This window comes from Mugil cephalus, chromosome 19 (genome assembly GCF_022458985.1).
Source record: "Mugil cephalus isolate CIBA_MC_2020 chromosome 19, CIBA_Mcephalus_1.1, whole genome shotgun sequence".
Taxonomy (NCBI): domain Eukaryota; kingdom Metazoa; phylum Chordata; class Actinopteri; order Mugiliformes; family Mugilidae; genus Mugil; species Mugil cephalus.
In genome coordinates this window covers 16820196-16836842 of record NC_061788.1, presented here as the reverse complement: position 1 = coordinate 16836842, position 16647 = coordinate 16820196, and the positions used below count along the sequence as shown (strand labels likewise).

The 16647-nt window shown below is 39.9% G+C and overlaps 1 protein-coding gene across 9 annotated transcripts in view; it reads left to right on the top strand.

The window, feature by feature from the left end:
• The window catches only part of LOC124996643 (protein unc-13 homolog B-like), a 68601-nt gene that overhangs the window by 48930 nt on the left and 3024 nt on the right, over nucleotides 1–16647 (top strand). For 3 of the 9 annotated variants that reach the window (XM_047569870.1, XM_047569868.1, XM_047569871.1), the window contains 28 exons: nucleotides 86–132; nucleotides 327–405; nucleotides 1247–1321; nucleotides 1520–1739; nucleotides 2176–2403; nucleotides 2501–2642; nucleotides 2846–3015; nucleotides 4438–4553; nucleotides 5015–5178; nucleotides 6286–6436; nucleotides 6622–6690; nucleotides 6856–6945; nucleotides 7052–7189; nucleotides 7280–7410; nucleotides 7574–7659; nucleotides 9112–9238; nucleotides 9424–9520; nucleotides 9983–10126; nucleotides 10502–10579; nucleotides 10775–10852; nucleotides 14006–14094; nucleotides 14182–14328; nucleotides 14513–14636; nucleotides 14766–14819; nucleotides 14986–15063; nucleotides 15429–15576; nucleotides 16059–16151; nucleotides 16236–16395. In XM_047569870.1, the coding sequence (XP_047425826.1) occupies nucleotides 86–132; nucleotides 327–405; nucleotides 1247–1321; nucleotides 1520–1739; nucleotides 2176–2403; nucleotides 2501–2642; nucleotides 2846–3015; nucleotides 4438–4553; nucleotides 5015–5178; nucleotides 6286–6436; nucleotides 6622–6690; nucleotides 6856–6945; nucleotides 7052–7189; nucleotides 7280–7410; nucleotides 7574–7659; nucleotides 9112–9238; nucleotides 9424–9520; nucleotides 9983–10126; nucleotides 10502–10579; nucleotides 10775–10852; nucleotides 14006–14094; nucleotides 14182–14328; nucleotides 14513–14636; nucleotides 14766–14819; nucleotides 14986–15063; nucleotides 15429–15576; nucleotides 16059–16151; nucleotides 16236–16395 (3323 nt within the window). Of the gene's footprint in view, nucleotides 1–85; nucleotides 133–326; nucleotides 406–664; nucleotides 671–1246; nucleotides 1322–1519; nucleotides 1740–2175; nucleotides 2404–2500; nucleotides 2643–2845; nucleotides 3016–4437; nucleotides 4554–5014; nucleotides 5179–6285; nucleotides 6437–6621; nucleotides 6691–6855; nucleotides 6946–7051; nucleotides 7190–7279; nucleotides 7411–7573; nucleotides 7660–9111; nucleotides 9239–9423; nucleotides 9521–9982; nucleotides 10127–10501; nucleotides 10580–10774; nucleotides 10853–14005; nucleotides 14095–14181; nucleotides 14329–14512; nucleotides 14637–14765; nucleotides 14820–14985; nucleotides 15064–15428; nucleotides 15577–15792; nucleotides 15850–16055; nucleotides 16152–16235; nucleotides 16396–16647 lie in introns of all 9 variants that reach the window. The other 6 variants (XM_047569864.1, XM_047569869.1, XM_047569872.1 and 3 more) reach the window with 4 other exon arrangements.

The window sequence follows — 16647 nt, the reverse complement described above, 5'->3', positions numbered from 1 at the left end:
CCCTTGCCTTTTTAATAATACAGTTTCTATGTCAGCCTTTGTACATAAGCTGTCGGCCTAAATTCTCAACTTTGGATATGTATAGGTTCGAGATGAGGAACCCAACGCTAGACAGGCCTGGGACAAACCAGGGTAAGTCACACAGTTAACCACGGTATTTTCCTTTAACATCACACAGTTTTGCATGTGTTTTAATTAATTTTTAATGGTTCAGCAGTGATAATTTTGTATTTTACCACTAGTCATGTGAGCATTTTTTGATGATTGTTATGTTAATGCATCTGATGACACTATATTCACTCTTCTACTATTTTGTTGGTGCATAGTGGTGGATCTGGTCTGTATGGAATTGACAGCATGCCAGACCTACGTAAAAAGAAGCCCATCCCCTTGGTCAGCGATGTGGTCAGTACTAACCTGTCATTGCTTTTGCTACATATATCGTATGTCAACTTGTTAGTTTTGTTCTTCTGTTGTCAGTTCATGTCTTTCTATGTCTGAGACCACCACAGAAGGAATTCTTTTACCTTTAAGTTGAACTTGGGATTGTTATCAACAAATAGAGTCAAATATGAAATCAGACTGCTAATTTCTCTCTCCCTCCTCTCTTAAACCCGAAACTATTCCTCTGAATGTCTTGAATGCATTCACTCTTCTTGGTCAGGCTATGGTAAGTTATAGAATCCAGTTGCCACTACCTTTCCTACTAGAGTGCAAAATATCAAGTAGGACGAAAAACTACAACATTACACTTAAATTATGTATTCAGTATATTCATCCTGTTTAATAAAATTGAAGCATTTGCCTTTGCCGTTTTGACCATGGGTAGCTTTTCTTCCTACTTGATATTGCTATTATAAAATTATGACCAGAAAATCATTCCCCCTCTTTTGGTTAACACTTTTCCGTACTTACTGCGTTATTTAAAAAATTGCAGGTAAACAATACACTACTAACAAAAGTCCCTCTATTCCTTGATATGTGATAATGTGGACATTTGGTATAACTTTATAGTAATCTGCTATTTAACTAATACTACTTACATGGGTTTATTGATCTTCAGGTAAGGGTTTAATAGGGAAAACAAACTAACCAACTAACTGACCTCCCTTATAGCTTCCTTAGCCACCTTTTTAACCTCATTGACCTGTTCTTGCAATATTTTGGCGGTGTGTTTGGTTGTGGGTTGTACATGTGTTTCCTAAATTTAAACCTTGCTTGCTGTTCTTTTGTCACCTTTGTCCAGTCTCTTATCCAAGCCAGGAAGGCCGGAATCGCATCTGCTATGGCTGCACGGTCCTCAATCAAGGATGAGGAGCTGGTGAGTAGAATACCTTCAACTGTCTCTGCCTAGATATTTTAAATATCATCAGTTCCCCCAAAAAATGTTTGCTCTATTTAACTGAACTTAACATGCCCTAATGACACACTTTTCATGCTATCCCTTCCTTCTCTCTCATTTTAACTGAATTAAGACTTTCACTGACAAAAAAACAAACAAATATACTTCCTTCTGTAGAAAAACCATGTGTACAAGAAGACACTGCAGGCTCTCATCTATCCCATATCTTGCACTACACCACACAACTTCGAAGTTTGGACGGCCACTACTCCCACATACTGCTATGAGTGTGAGGGGCTGCTGTGGGGGATTGCACGCCAAGGCATGCGATGCTCTGAATGTGGGGTCAAGTGCCATGAAAAGTGCCAAGAGCTGCTGAATGCTGACTGCCTGCAGCGTGAGTTGTTGTCTGGGAATATTTAAAGGGAGCTCTTGTTATAAATGTTTCACTTGTACTGTGTTTACATGATGTAATGCGTTTCAATGTTGTCAGAAATGTTTCCCAAACGAACTGTAAATAAAGATGGACAGAAAGCTGGTGATGCTTTAAGGATTAATTATAGTAAAACAAATTTGGATTCCAGGCCATGAACATATTTATATGGTATAAAGTCAGTATTTTAAGATGGACCTTTTTGGGGCTTATCTCATTTTCGGAGTAAGCCTCAAGTGGCCATTTGAGGAACTGCAGTTTTTGTTATATCCCGCTACTGTTTCATTCACAGTGTCTCACTATCCCAGCTTTAACTTCATGTCAACTGCTACAGATGACACAGCATAATTTTTCTCTTGAATGTCATTTACATTTGTTTACATTTTTGTTAAATGCTTAGGTGCTGCGGAGAAGAGCTCTAAGCATGGAGCTGAAGACCGAACTCAAAATATCATCATGGCGATGAAGGACAGGATGAAGATCAGAGAAAGGAACAAACCAGAAATCTTTGAGCTGATCAGAGAAGTGTTTGTCATCAGCAAAGCCATTCACGCGCAGCAGATGAAGACCATCAAGCAGAGCGTGTTGGACGGTACCTCAAAGTGGTCGGCCAAAATCACCATCACAGGTACCCCGCTGTTCAAAACAAGACACTGTGGAATTACCATCTGAACTGTCTTAACCTTGGTTGTTCTTTATGTCTTATTTCTTTCTCATGGCATCAGTCGTTTGTGCCCAAGGACTTCAGGCAAAAGACAAGACAGGATCCAGTGATCCCTATGTTACAGTTCAAGTGGGAAAGACCAAGAAGAGAACCAAGACTATTTATGGCAATCTCAATCCAGTCTGGGAGGAGAAGTTCCACTTGTAAGACACCAACATGTGTTAAATATATAACAGTTTTGAGTGTGATTTACTAAACCGTATAAAACAAGGCACTATTATTAGCATAAATTGAATTCATTAAGGTCGTGTTATTTCAAAAGCATTCACACACTGACTTTATTTTTGTTGTTCATGGTTTCAGTATATAATTCTGTTTCTTTTTTTCATGTATTCTTATTCGTTAGCGAATGCCACAATTCTTCAGACCGAATCAAAGTGCGCGTGTGGGATGAAGACGACGACATCAAGTCCAGAGTGAAGCAGCGTCTGAAGAGGGAGTCTGATGATTTCCTGGGCCAGAGTATCATTGAAGTCCGAACGCTGAGTGGAGAAATGGACGTCTGGTACAACCTGGGTCAGTGTCTTGTCTGATCTTGTTAATAGGCTTATAAGGTATATGAGGAGAGAGCTAAGACATGGGTTGATTTTTTTTGTACTGAAATATGATAAAAAATCTAACAGTGTTATGACACATTTACAAAGTGGCTCATCCATATTTACAGTGTTAACAACGGCAGGCGATGAGAATGAAAGCTGTAAGCTTATCATTTATCCTGTCTGTCAGATTTACCTCAGGCTTTTCCACAGTGCTTCCATTCCAGCCTGCAAGGGAATTGTGGACAACAAAACGGATGTCATTTGCTCGTTACATTAACTTCCAATCCGTATGTTTTTGTTTGGTGCTTTTTTTCACCAGTCCAGTCAGTGATTTATTCAAACTCCATTAGTCACAACTCCTTTACTTGCAGCCATTTGTTTTTACACAGGCATGGAGCTGCCTCAAGGATCGTATTGGTCTGCATGACAATAGTGGGCTTTCCCTGGCAAGCAAATCTAAACAATCCCCACTTCTATTCCCCAGTGTATAGAGTTGTATTAGAAGGGGGCCTGAATATAATACTTTACAAGTCCACAACTGCTAGTTTGTTTGAGCGATGGTTGTTCATCATGAATAAATTTAGCTTTAATACCTCACAGGATAAACTCCTTTCCTCATCTTGTAGATGAATAGAATAGTTTTTTTTAATGATACCTCTGCATATCTCTTTATAACATGTCAAATGCAAGAATGATTGCTGACTGATTAAAGTGCTCTTTTTTTTTTATCACCCGCAACGCACCAATAAATCTTCCAATGTAACTGCATGTTGCTGAATATGAAGTTGCCTATAAATCTGCTGTTGTTTCTTTTAAACTGAGAGGATATGTTCCTTTGGTTAGGATTTATTAGTCCCCGGTCGTAAAGAAAAAAATAACGATCATTCCATTTGAAGCATTTTCTCTTCTCTATCTTATCATGTTCCTAAGCCTCCTTCCTTTTTCCTCCCTGTTCCCTTCCTATGTGATTATCAAGTAGCAGCACTTCAGTAGGAAGTCGACACGCTTTTCCGACATGTACAAATTACCCCTAATGATGCTGCTGTCAGGGCAAATACTAGGGCAGAGCCGCCAAGCGCTCCACCTCCAGAGAAGCTCCAGCTCAAATGTCTTCGACAATCAGGCCCAGATCCATCCAGCCCACTGCCATTGTCTCGCTCACTATCAGCTGGAGGACTTCTATTAACGTTACCGGCTCTGTACTGCCATCAAACTCCAGAAACAGAACCCCCTACAATAGAACTGCCATGTTAATAGTCTGTAATTAGTGTTGCGTTAACAGACCTGGCTTCATGTGCCTCTAGGCCACAGATTTCAATTGGAGTTATGAATCAAGAAGGTGCAGGTGCATGGTTGTGAAGCTGAGTGGCCGCATTAATGTGTTTGTGTTTAATTACAGAAAAGAGGACGGACAAGTCGGCCGTGTCAGGCGCCATTCGCCTCCAAATCAACGTGGAGATCAAAGGAGAGGAGAAAGTGGCTGCATATCATGTCCAGTACACTTGTTTGCATGAGGTATGTGGTCCCACCGAAACCTGGAATCGTTAATGTGTTGATAACTTACAGGATATTCAGCAGGTTCAGCATACAGACGTTTTCAGGGCAGTGTTTGTGAAGTGACTCTCACCAGAGATTTGTATTATGAGTCAGAGATTGTCTGCAGATGGGAACGATTTTGACAGGATTAAAATACACAGAGAATTTTTCAACAATTATAATAATCCCACCTCTTCCCAGGGGAAAAAAAAAATAATAATTTTTTTAAGCTTAAAGTACATAATCTGTACTTATAAAACAGACAATCCCATTATAAGTACAACCAAAAGGTTTTAGCCTCTTTGTATCCTCAACAAATCTTATTAAACTACTATTGAGCATGAATTTTCCACATGCTCATCTTTTCTTTTTTTTTTTTTTTTGCAAAACCCATTTTGCCATATCTTTTATTTCTGTACTACTGACTTTATCTATCTCAGAACCTGTTCCACCATTCAACTGATGTGCTCGGCCAAGGAGTGGTGAAAATCCCAGAGCCTCGAGGAGACGATTCATGGAAGGTCTACTTTGACGATGTGGCACAGGAAATAGTGGACGAGTTTGCCATGCGCTATGGGATTGAGTCAATCTACCAGGCCATGACGTGAGTCTGAGATATCATAGCAGATAAAATGACAATTGGTGCGATAATATTCCGTTTATTATCACTTCTGATTAGTTTTTGTTGCATTAAATCGGTTGTACAGACAGTATTTTCGACATACATATGTTGAAATGCTGTTACGGTATAACTTAAGTTTAAGTTTAAAACATGTTGTAAGGGAACTACAAGTCTATGTCGCACTAACAATGGGTAAAAACAATATCCTGGAAAAAACAAAACAGTGCAAAGCATCAGTATGGCAAACTGTGATTAATTTTTTTCTACATTAACATTAAACAATTCATTTCTTAATATATTTCTAAATTTCTGTTATATGTTCGATTCACAGTTTGTGTATCTTAAATAGCCTAAATTTAGTTTAACATTATAGCAATAATTATAGCAATAATAACAAGAATTTTGTTCACTCTGCACTCAAAATAAATATAATATTGAACACACCAAGTTTCCACCAAGTTATATTTGGACAACGCAAGCGCTTTGCTGGAGGCAGCCATCTATTTTTCCAACTTCTGTAACTTGAACGCCAATAACTCAGGTGTGACGTCATTCCCAGGGCGAATTCCCCCCTTTGAGGTAAATGGAACACACCATACCTCCCAACCTGTCAGTGTGTTTGTTACCTCTTCATCCCCCTGGTTTCTTGCCACCGCCGCTTGCCTTTTGCTGTCACACCAAAGTGTCTCTTAATGCAGTGCTCCTTCCGCGCTGGCCTTCAAATGAAGGAAAGACGATTATGAGTGGGCGGAGGATGGATTTGTCTCCATGAAATGTCATGAGCCATACAGATGTGTGTTAGCCGGGCTCATCATTCACAGAAAGCACACTCCAGTGGGCCGTCCTTCAGTCTAAACATGCCAGGCAGCTGATAGACAGGTGAAATGACCACTGCTAATAGGAATGATTAGGTGAAAACGAGACCCTTGAGAGAACACCATCCGTCCAAACAGGCCCAGCTATACACGGGCTTCGACAAAACATCAGTTCCTTGACATTGAGATGGGTTTATAAGTGCAAAGAGGTATAGACTAGAGACAGTGGAGCCCTGCTTCACAGGTCTTTGCTAATCTTTCCTTTGGATTCCAGGCACTTTGCCTGTCTGTCGTCCAAGTACATGTGTCCTGGAGTTCCTGCGGTGATGAGCACCCTGCTGGCCAATATCAATGCCTTCTACGCCCACACAACCGCCTCCACCAATGTGTCCGCCTCCGACCGCTTCGCTGCTTCTAATTTTGGGGTTTGTACTACTACCTCTGCACACACACACACACACACACACACACACACACACACACACACACACACACACACACACACACACGCCTCTTCTCTTAGCCTCGTTGTGTACATGTCATTTTTATAAATAAGTTATTTCTGTGTCACCACATAACACAGTGTATGTTCCTTTTCCTCACCATACAGAAAGAACGCTTTGTCAAGCTCTTAGACCAGTTGCACAACTCCCTGCGCATTGACCTTTCTACGTATAGGGTAAGATTTTTATAGGTATTGTAAATGCCATTATATTGTTGTTTTGTATTGTTGAAGTTGTGCCAATAAAGTCTCAATGCTGTGCTAAAATTGACATAATATAAACTAATGATTCTTAATTGTGTTGAATTCATCTATACATTAAAGTTGTGTTTCCCCTTGTAGAACCACTTCCCTGCTAGCAACAAGGATCGCCTGCAAGATCTGAAATCCACTGTGGACCTTCTAACCAGCATCACCTTCTTCAGGATGAAGGTAGCTAATATCTCTCAGTGTAATGTATGGTCATCACTTTCAGATGATCCCGTTGTCAGATACTGTTTGCAGTCATTCACTGCCATCACTGCCATTCACTGTTCAGGTGCAGGAGTTGCAGTCTCCGCCCAGAGCAAGCCAGGTCGTGAGGGACTGTGTCAAGGCTTGTCTCAACTCCACGTACGACTACATCTTCAATAACTGTCACGAGCTGTACAGCAGACAGTACCAACCTCCTGACACAGTGAGTCGCTATGACTGGAATGTGTAGCGTCATTTTCTTGCAAATAAATCAATGCCTGCCTTCAACCTGCGTTTTGTGTTTCTAATCTAGAACAGGGAGGAGCTCCCTTTGGAAGAGCAGGGCCCAAGCATCAAGAACCTGGACTTCTGGCCCAAACTCATCATGCTGATCGTCTCCATCATTGAAGAAGACAGGAACTCCTACACGCCCGTGCTCAACCAGTTAGTAATCCTACCATTCTGTCTCCAATGTCTCTTAGCAACGACTTAAAGAAATCTTGAACAGTTTGATCATTGGTTTCTGCTTCGTGGATGTTTAACTTTTACTCCAGTATTTGGTTTCAGAAGATTTAATTCATGGCTGAAATTGTTTCCTTTGTCTAAGGTTCCCTCAGGAGCTGAATGTAGGAAAGGTGTCGGCAGAGGTCATGTGGACGTTGTTTGCTCAGGACATGATGTATGCTTTGGAAGGTAGGACTTAGTGTCTTATATAACCATGTCCTGGACATATGGCATTGTGCAGGTGTATTTTGCCATCTAAAAGTAGGTCAGGGTTAACAGTGGATAGAAGGGGAGATCATTTCTGAGTCTGGACAGGACCAGAGAAAAGTTCTGTCTTAGAAATGATACAAATGAACTGAAGCAGTGAGAGAGCGAAATAATGACTGTTCGGGGTTTGAAAGCTGCTTATGTCTCCCTGGAGCCGTTCTGCACTTTCTCTCTGTTGTACTGTACTCTACAACACCACGGGACCCCAGAGGCAGTCAGCTTTTATCCAAGCCCTTGTCCTCGAGATGAATCCCCTACAGAGACTCTCAATGTGAATTATATTTTTCACAGCAGAAAACAGAAGTGGCAGACGCTGCGTGTTCATTTGCTATCAAAATAAAAAGTGATCGAAAATGTGCTGACAGTTGAGATTATGCTCCAGTAAAGAGTGCTTCAGATGTAAGAGTCGTGTTCTTTAGAAGGTCACCCAAAAAGAGAGATCTATCTGCTAATCACTTCACATAATTTCCACTCTCTGTGAGTGAGCACATACTGCTGCAGTTGCATCAGGGAATGCTTGGGTGTGAGTTTAACACAGGATCTCGTTTCACTTGAAATAGATTAACAATTGGAATTTCCAAGGGGAGCATCATCGTCAAGTCACATCCATTTGAGCCAAAACATAAAAATGGGATTAGTGTGTGATTTGAGTATTAGACCAGTCAGACACATGTTGTCGGAAAAAAACAAACAAACAAACATTTGGATTAGTTCTTTTTTTTTTTTTTTTTTTTTTTTTTACAGGGCGATATCTTTGAAGCCCGTACTCAACCAATAACCAAACAGAGACGCGTCATATTTAGAGAGAACTTGACTGTAGCTGTATGGTCAATATTAAGGTGCAACAACATTAAATTCACTGTTAGCTGTTTTAATTCCTCTGAAAGCTGCATTTTTTGCTGAATTGCAGTTGAGAGATTTCTCACATTCATGATTGAATGTGAGAAAAACAGCGTTTATCACCTACTTCATTTGTCAGACTCTGAATACCGCCAAAGGCATACATTGCATTAGCTTCAGCTAAAGTGACTGGGTTTAATCACTAGGATTGATATTTGCTTAAATGATCTCCCTGCTTCCAGTCTGGTAAAAAGAATCAGTTAAACTTCCCTATAGTGCTTTGTCCTTGTCAAACGGACTTTAGTTCAGGGGTCACATACGGCAAAATTTGATCTCAAGGGGCCCAGACCAGTAACACACACAATAGCGCATTAACCTGTAAATAACAACAACTCTAAATGTTTCCCTTTGTTTTAGCCTCTGGAGAGACATACGTTGGCCCACATATGTACAGTGTCTAGTAATCTATGCTAGGTATACTACATGACAACATGTGCATGTGTTCACACACACACACTATCTTTTTACCCACAGAACACGAGAAGCACAGACTGTGTAAAAGCACAGACTACATGAACCTGCACTTCAAAGTCAAGTGGCTCTACAATGAATATGTCAAGGAGCTGCCGATCTTTAAGGGTGTTGTTCCCGACTACCCATCGTAAGTACATGTGATTTCTTCTGTCAGCCTTTGAAATATAATGATGTGTGTGAAACATTTTTAACTTTAATTATTATTTGAGTTATTTGAGAATTAAAGTACCAGTTGGTTAGGGACCTAACATCATTACTTTATAAATCTAAATAGCCATACTATATAAAACAACTGCCCTACTTATCTTTTAGGTGGTTTGTGCAGTTTGTGCTGCAGTGGTTGGATGAAAATGAGGACGTATCGATGGAGTTCATGCATGGAGCCCTGGAGAGAGACAAAAAAGATGGAGTAAGATTATAAGAATTGATTCTTTGTTATCCTTGTTCTTATCTACATAGCCATTTCATAACCATTGTAGGTTTAACTGCTACAATAACTCAGCAGTAGGGGGCTGATACTATTTTAAAATAAACCTTGCATTATGGAAGGATGTTCTATGATCGTTTTTCTCTTTTTTTTCATTCATTTGTGAGTTAAATCTTGATTTATTTTCCCCTCTAGAATTATTTAAATCAATGTCTAACCAATCTGGGATTTTATTATTAGTACAATTACAATGGCCCTGAAGTTTTAAAATGGTTTTGGATTATGTCATGGTACTTCCTGTTCATTAACTTACTGTTAGTGTGGACATGTTGTTATCATCAAGTTGTTTCATAGCCTGCACATTCTTTTCTATCATACTGTCTGCACTTTTAGTTGTAACTCTTGCATGAGTTATAATAGTACCTGTTGATGTGCTTGTCTCAGTTCCAGCAGACCTCTGAGCATGCTCTGTTCTCCTGCTCTGTGGTGGACATCTTCACCCAGCTCAACCAGAGCTTTGAAATCATCAAGAAACTGGAATGTCCTGATCCAAAAGTCATGGCTCAGTACAGTCGCCGCTTCTCAAAGGTAACCTCCATATTTGACTAACTATTTTCACATTTTTCATGTAACCACAGTTTAAACAGCTGCAGCATTTTCTCAAGGGGAATCCGTGCTTCTTATAAAGGGACTTTGAATGAATGAATGAATGAATGAATGAATGAATGAATGAATGAATGCTTTGTTTCGAACATGTAATACAAAAAGAAAAAAAAAGGAAAAACAACATTTGAACAATATTTGCCTAACATGTTTTCAAATGGCCTTATTAACACTTATTTAATCCTCTTCTCCAATTTTAAGTGTTATGACAGTTTTACAAAATGATTGGGCTGGGACTGGATTTTAAACTACTTGTATGTTGTGTGCAAAGTTGTAATATCATCCTCTTCATTTTCACAGACAATTGCCAAAGTTCTTCTGCAGTACAGTGCCATTTTGACCAAGAGTTTTCCTACTTATATCGATAAGGAGAAGATTGTAAGTTGTTGTTCTTGTTTTTAATGTGCATGTGTTACTACAGAAAGCCTTCAATAAAGTCATTGCTATAGTTTATCTAACCCGCTGTGGATACTACACAGTACACTATCCAATCGAATTCTAGGAATTTATCTGGGCATAAAGCTGAGATGCCACATTAATTGTATGTATTCTGTGTATTCTCTCTTCTCGTAGCCGTGTGTCCTAATGAATAACGTGCAGCAGTTGAGGATCCAGCTGGAGAAGATGTTTGAGTCGATGGGCGCCAAACAGGTGAGTCTAGAGACAAAGGGTGTGGATGGGAGGACAAGTAAGGGTGTCATACTCAGCGTCGAACTTTATTCATTATAGTTAGCATCTGAGTAGATAAATTAACGTGAAAGAAAATTCTTGGTCAGTAGTAATAGTAGAAACTACAGAGGTGTGTATGGGTACAACAGCTGTGTTTGTGTTTGTGTATGTGTCAGATTGCAACGGAGGAAGCACGGGTATGTACAGTAGCCGTAGTTTAGATCATTGCAAGTAGATGGTTACTGTTGCTGAATTAGGTCATGTTGGATTATTTTATTTTATTTTTTTACATTTAAAGTGTAGCCTTGGATTAGTAGTTGTAGATTCAGCCCTATGCTGTCTGAAAGACTGTATCAGTATTGTAGCTAGAGTAAGAAGCGTCGGTAGCTTCCTCGTCAGCTGTGACTCCCTGCTGTAGAACTGTAGCTGACGGATGTGTAAGTTTCAACCAGTGTGTTCACTTTGCAATTAAAGCTAAATGAAATTGTGGAAGAGGAAGAGGAGGAAGAAGCAGGAGAGGAGGTAGGCTCCCATCATGGTCTGTCAGGGCAGATATTTGTTCATGTGAACATCTTTCTGTTGTTTTAGTAGTTCAGTGGTGTCCATTGATCGTTTCTCTCTTCCTCTGGTTTGGATAGCAGGTTGCAACTAAGGATGAAGCAAAGGCTCTGGTGGGTACTGGGTAGCAGTTAACGGTACTCAGTAGTTAGACTCTAAGTAACTTGTAGTAGAAGTTGCTGTAGTGTGTATTTAGTGTATACAAAGTAGCTTTTCTGTTCCAGTTCCTTCCTTAAATCCTTATCCTGCTATAGCCAGACTCAAATATTAGTCAAAATTTGGGTTTTGTTATGGTGCACCAAATATGGGGGTAGTAAATAACACTAATTACATCAATGTTAGAAAATGTAGCTTGCATTGTGTGGCCAGTTTTTAGTTTACTATCATGAGTCTAACTATTATCTATCCAAAATATTAAGAGGTTTGTGAATATCTTCCTGGCAGGGTCAAAAAGGAAAAGCTTTATATTCAAATTATAATCAGCTTAATGTAAGCTAAGAGAAAAAGTTTGTGCCCAGAAAACCATACAATGTTCCACAAAGTAGAACTTCATTATAAAATTTTACTTCAATGGCAAACAAGTTGGTCTATGTCATGCACTATGGCGGCGTTTCTTCCTGTTTGAATCTTTAACTTTGAGGCCTGTGGTTTGTATTTTTTTGTTTTGTTTTTTGAATGATATTACTAATCTACAACGTGGACATTTTAACATTAATACATTTGAGCTTGGCTAAATGCTAAGCTAATTACAGACAGAGTTTTGTTTTGGTGGGGTGGTGTTAGCTGCCGGTTTGTTCAGTAACATGGAATAATTAACTGAGTTACCACCAAGTCAGTAGTTGTGAAAAATTTTCCTTTTCAGCAATATCTCATTTTTGTTTTGATTTAAGCTAAAGCTAGATACCGCTAGGTCAACGGTTAGCTTCCACTGGATATAGCTGTGTCTTTTTGTTGAGTAAAGCAGATCCCAGAAAGTCCAACTTGAGTTGGTGTTCTTCCTTTCCTACATATAAATAACAAAAATTTTATTTCATAAATCCTGGGAGAGTCACCATCATGTTTGTCTTCTCTTTCTAGCTAAACAACAGTGTGCTAGCATGGCAGGCAAGTTTACTGTATATGCATACATGTTAATTAATACATGGCTGCATATACTTACATGTTCATTTCACTACTTTTGGAAATGAAACATTTCACTACTTGTTAATATTTATAAAATAGAGGTGCTAAAAAATATACTTTGTTGAATATGGTCGTGGTTAGAATCAATGCGATTTAAAAATGTTGCATATTGTCTTTCACTGCTACTCGTAGTTTGAGGAGAGTGATGAAGAGGAAGAAGTAGGGGAGGAAGGGGAAAAAATAGAGTCTGAGGTTTGTTGCAGTCCAAAGTGGTTTTAAGTCCAAGCCTTTCCTTTGTGCTGTGCCCCTGTTATATCTGCTCTAAACAACATCACAACCATAACTAATCCCAGTAAAGCAATATCTTCCTCGTGGTTTTCATGGTCGCTGTCACTATGTCTCGTTTTTATTTTCATCTGTGGAGGTTTTCCACTCAGGTTTCCTCTCACTGACATTTTCCATGGCCTTCCTTTAAACTGCTCTCACTTTCCCTTTAAACAGTGGTTATTTCTGAATTACCTGTTGTGCACTTCTTTTAATTTGTATTTCCTTTGTAATTTGCCATTGTCTGCAAAAGACTGACAAGGAGGAGGTGGGTGCCAGTGACGCAGTGTTCAATATGCAAACATTATGATTTCCGTTTCATATAAAACAGGCCTTTTGACAGTATTTCATTTTTATTTATTTCTGCAAAAAATAATTTCCATCAGACAAAGATGGACGAGCCAGTGGAAAAGGTGGGTGTCGGTTTCATGTGCACTTTATTTCATAGTTTCTCAATAAATGGAAATAAAAATAAGTTCCAAATGGGACGTGACATGTTAACTCAGTTTTTCCTCCGTTACCCTCCATCTTTCTGGCTGTCGTAGATTGAAAATGCATTTGAAAGCAAAAAGGTGAGTGTTAGGTGCTGCATGCATAACATGCCGATGCACACCTAAAACCACAACATTAAGAATGGAACACAATCCATTCCTAGCTGCCTTTCTTCCCCTGAAGATTTCCCTTTGTGCTGCGTAGCACCAATTCCTCCTCAGTTTCTCCTCACTAATGGTGATGCGCATCCCGTGGTAGGCGATGAATCAAAACCCCACTGGATCATTGACTTAATGGGCCACACCAAGGCTTCATCCATATGGCTTAGCTCCCCTCCAGGCAGTACTTATTTAGATGATGCCTCAGTGTACCTCATGGATCTTTCCTACATGTTCCCTCACCTTTAACATGCGAGACACACATCTGCAATGTTTAACTTTTTTTCTGCTCCCTTTGAAAGTTGGACACTTCTGGGGAAAAGGTGGGTTTGTATTCAAATTTGGGCGTATTTGGTTTGAAAGGATTCTATGTCTTTTGTTCTTCTCGGAAAAGTGCCATGTTTTTTTTCCGACAGTCTTTTTTATCAACCTGGCTCGGACTCTTTCGCAGCGCACGCACTGACTGCTGTTTTTTCCACAGATGGACACAGAGGCCAGTGACCTGCTGAACGACCTGCAGGTGAGGCTGAACAACGTGCTGGATGACCTCAGCAGTACATTTGGGAACAGGTACGTATGCGGCGCATCCGCTCATCAAAGGTTAAGCCTGTAACCTGCGATGCATTCGTGCAGATTGATCACTTTCCTTCATTCCAGTTTCCAGAGCCGTATCAACGATTGTATGCGTCAGATGGCGTCTTTGCTGTACCAGATCAAAGGGCCGCTCAACGCTAACACTAAAAACCAGGTGGAGGCCGACTCTGATAATATGCTACGGCCGCTCATGGATTTCCTGGATGGAAAGTGAGTCCTCCAATTAAAAGTTTAAGGGTTTTTATTTCTCAAATTATAAAGTATGTAATGATCCTAGCATTTTATCACCCCCTACGGTCCAGTTATCTTTCTAAAGCCAACTTGCAGATAATTCCTACTCACTTTTTATGGTCTCACTATTGTTACTTATGTGTTTCCGCATGTTTTTTTGCAGGCTAACGCTGTTCGCCACTGTGTGTGAGAAGACTGTATTGAAGCGTGTGCTCAAGGAGCTGTGGAGGATTGTAATGAGCAGCCTGGAAAGGACTATTGTCTTACCACAGGGGAATGATACCTTTGTAAGTTTACCTCTGCAGTTTCCCCATTGCAGGACAAATAAAGGTTTTCTAATTCTAATTCCAATTTTACGATATTGAAAACTGATTCAACGGAGGATGGTGACTTTCAACATTGTTTCTTTTCATTAGGGAGCACAGATCCTTTCAGCTGCAAAAGAACTGGGTCAGCTCTCCAAACTAAAGGTACCACAAACCCTATATATATATATATATCACTTTCAGTTGCCCTAAAATGGGCTTCAGTGTTCTCAAACTTTTAACAGCTGACTGCAAAAGTGCTCATGGAGAGGAAACGTTTCTATTTTTATGAGGCTAACTCATCTCTTTGCTCACCACTGTGGCTGTGCAGGATCACATGGCGGGGGAGGCTAAAAGCCTGTCCCCCAGGCAGTGCGCTGTCATGGATGTGGCACTGGACACTATCAAGGTCAGTCGGTACAGCAGGTTTTGGTTTCATTAGGATGCCGGGTAGACGGGTCAGATTATTCATCAGCTATTCATTCATTAATCAAGTGCCCGGGCAGTATAAAGTGGATGGCATGAGGGCTTCGTTTTAAAATGCACGATTAACTGAAAATAATGGAAAGACGCAAATATGTCCCCTTCTCATGTTTAAAGGTTAATTCTGCCCAATTTAGTCACTGACACTATTTAATTAAAGTTTAAATTACTGTAAAAACACTTTATTGAAAATGTTACCAACACCTTCAGAATATATAAACCAAAGCAGCTGAAACAGTCTTCATAATATTTGAAGCTTTCATAATCATTCACTTCCTGTTTCCTTTGCAGCAATACTTCCATGCAGGAGGGAACGGCCTGAAGAAGGCGTTCCTGGAAAAGAGTCCTGAGCTATCGTCACTACGCCACGCTCTGTCCCTCTACACTCAGACAACAGACACACTCATCAAGACCTTTGTGACCACACAACATGCCCAAGGTAGTTTATGGGACAAGATACAAATAGAAAGCCTTTCCTAAAATAGACCAGGAGAGGGCACTGTTTGAGCGTTTTACTGAATGTTTTCTGTTCTCTCAGTTTTTGTACTTTGTATTTATTTATTTTTTGTGTTTAAAGTGTTTTTGATGCTGGAATCTGTTGACATGTTACTGCTGTCTTCTCTTTATTTTATCTCCTGTGCTGCCTCTGTGCCAGTGCACAATGGGAAGGGTATTAGGTTAACTCCTAATGAAAAAATACAGCCCAGCAGGGGTAGGTTTCATTGAAATCATCTGCCTGCCAGCCTTCATCTCCTTTTGTACAGTTTGTTTTTGTCATTCTGTTAAAGTGGGTAGATCCAACCCAACTCAACATTTCCACCTATGTAACCATATCATTCTGAGTCCACATCAGAAATTCATCTGTACATGGCCAAATCTAAATTCACTCTGTGTTTGTTTCTGGGTGCACGTTAAAAGCAGGCTCAGGCGTGGACAAGCCGATCGGAGAGGTGTCCATCCAGATTGAACTGTACACTCATCCAGGGAATGGAGAGCGGAAAGTTACCGCCAAAGGTCAGTCTTAATGTTTCTAAAGGTATTTTAAAAATAGTCCATTCTCTGCAACATGGTTACATGATCAGTTTTGTGCTTGTACAGTTGTGGGAGCCAATGATTTAAAATGGCAGACGTCCGGCATGTTTCGGCCTTTCGTGGAGATCACCATGATCGGGCCTCACCTCAGCGACAAGAAACGCAGATTCCAGACAAAATCTAAGAACAACAGCTGGTCTCCCAAATTCAACGAAACCTTCCATTTGTAAGTAACCTGCTTTTGTCTGTTTTTTTTTTTTAGTATTGTTAACTACAAAAATGTTGTCAGCACAAAATAACTTTTTAGACCATAGGCCTTCAAAATCTTTGGTTGATTAGACATTTTTTATATATTTTTCAAATTGGCCGAAAGCCGGTTCAGTCCACAGGTGAAATCCCAGATGCACGGTTCAGTATTATGGCCACCCTGTTATTGCACGTTTGAAATAATAAAAAAAAAAAGTGTATTATTTGAGTA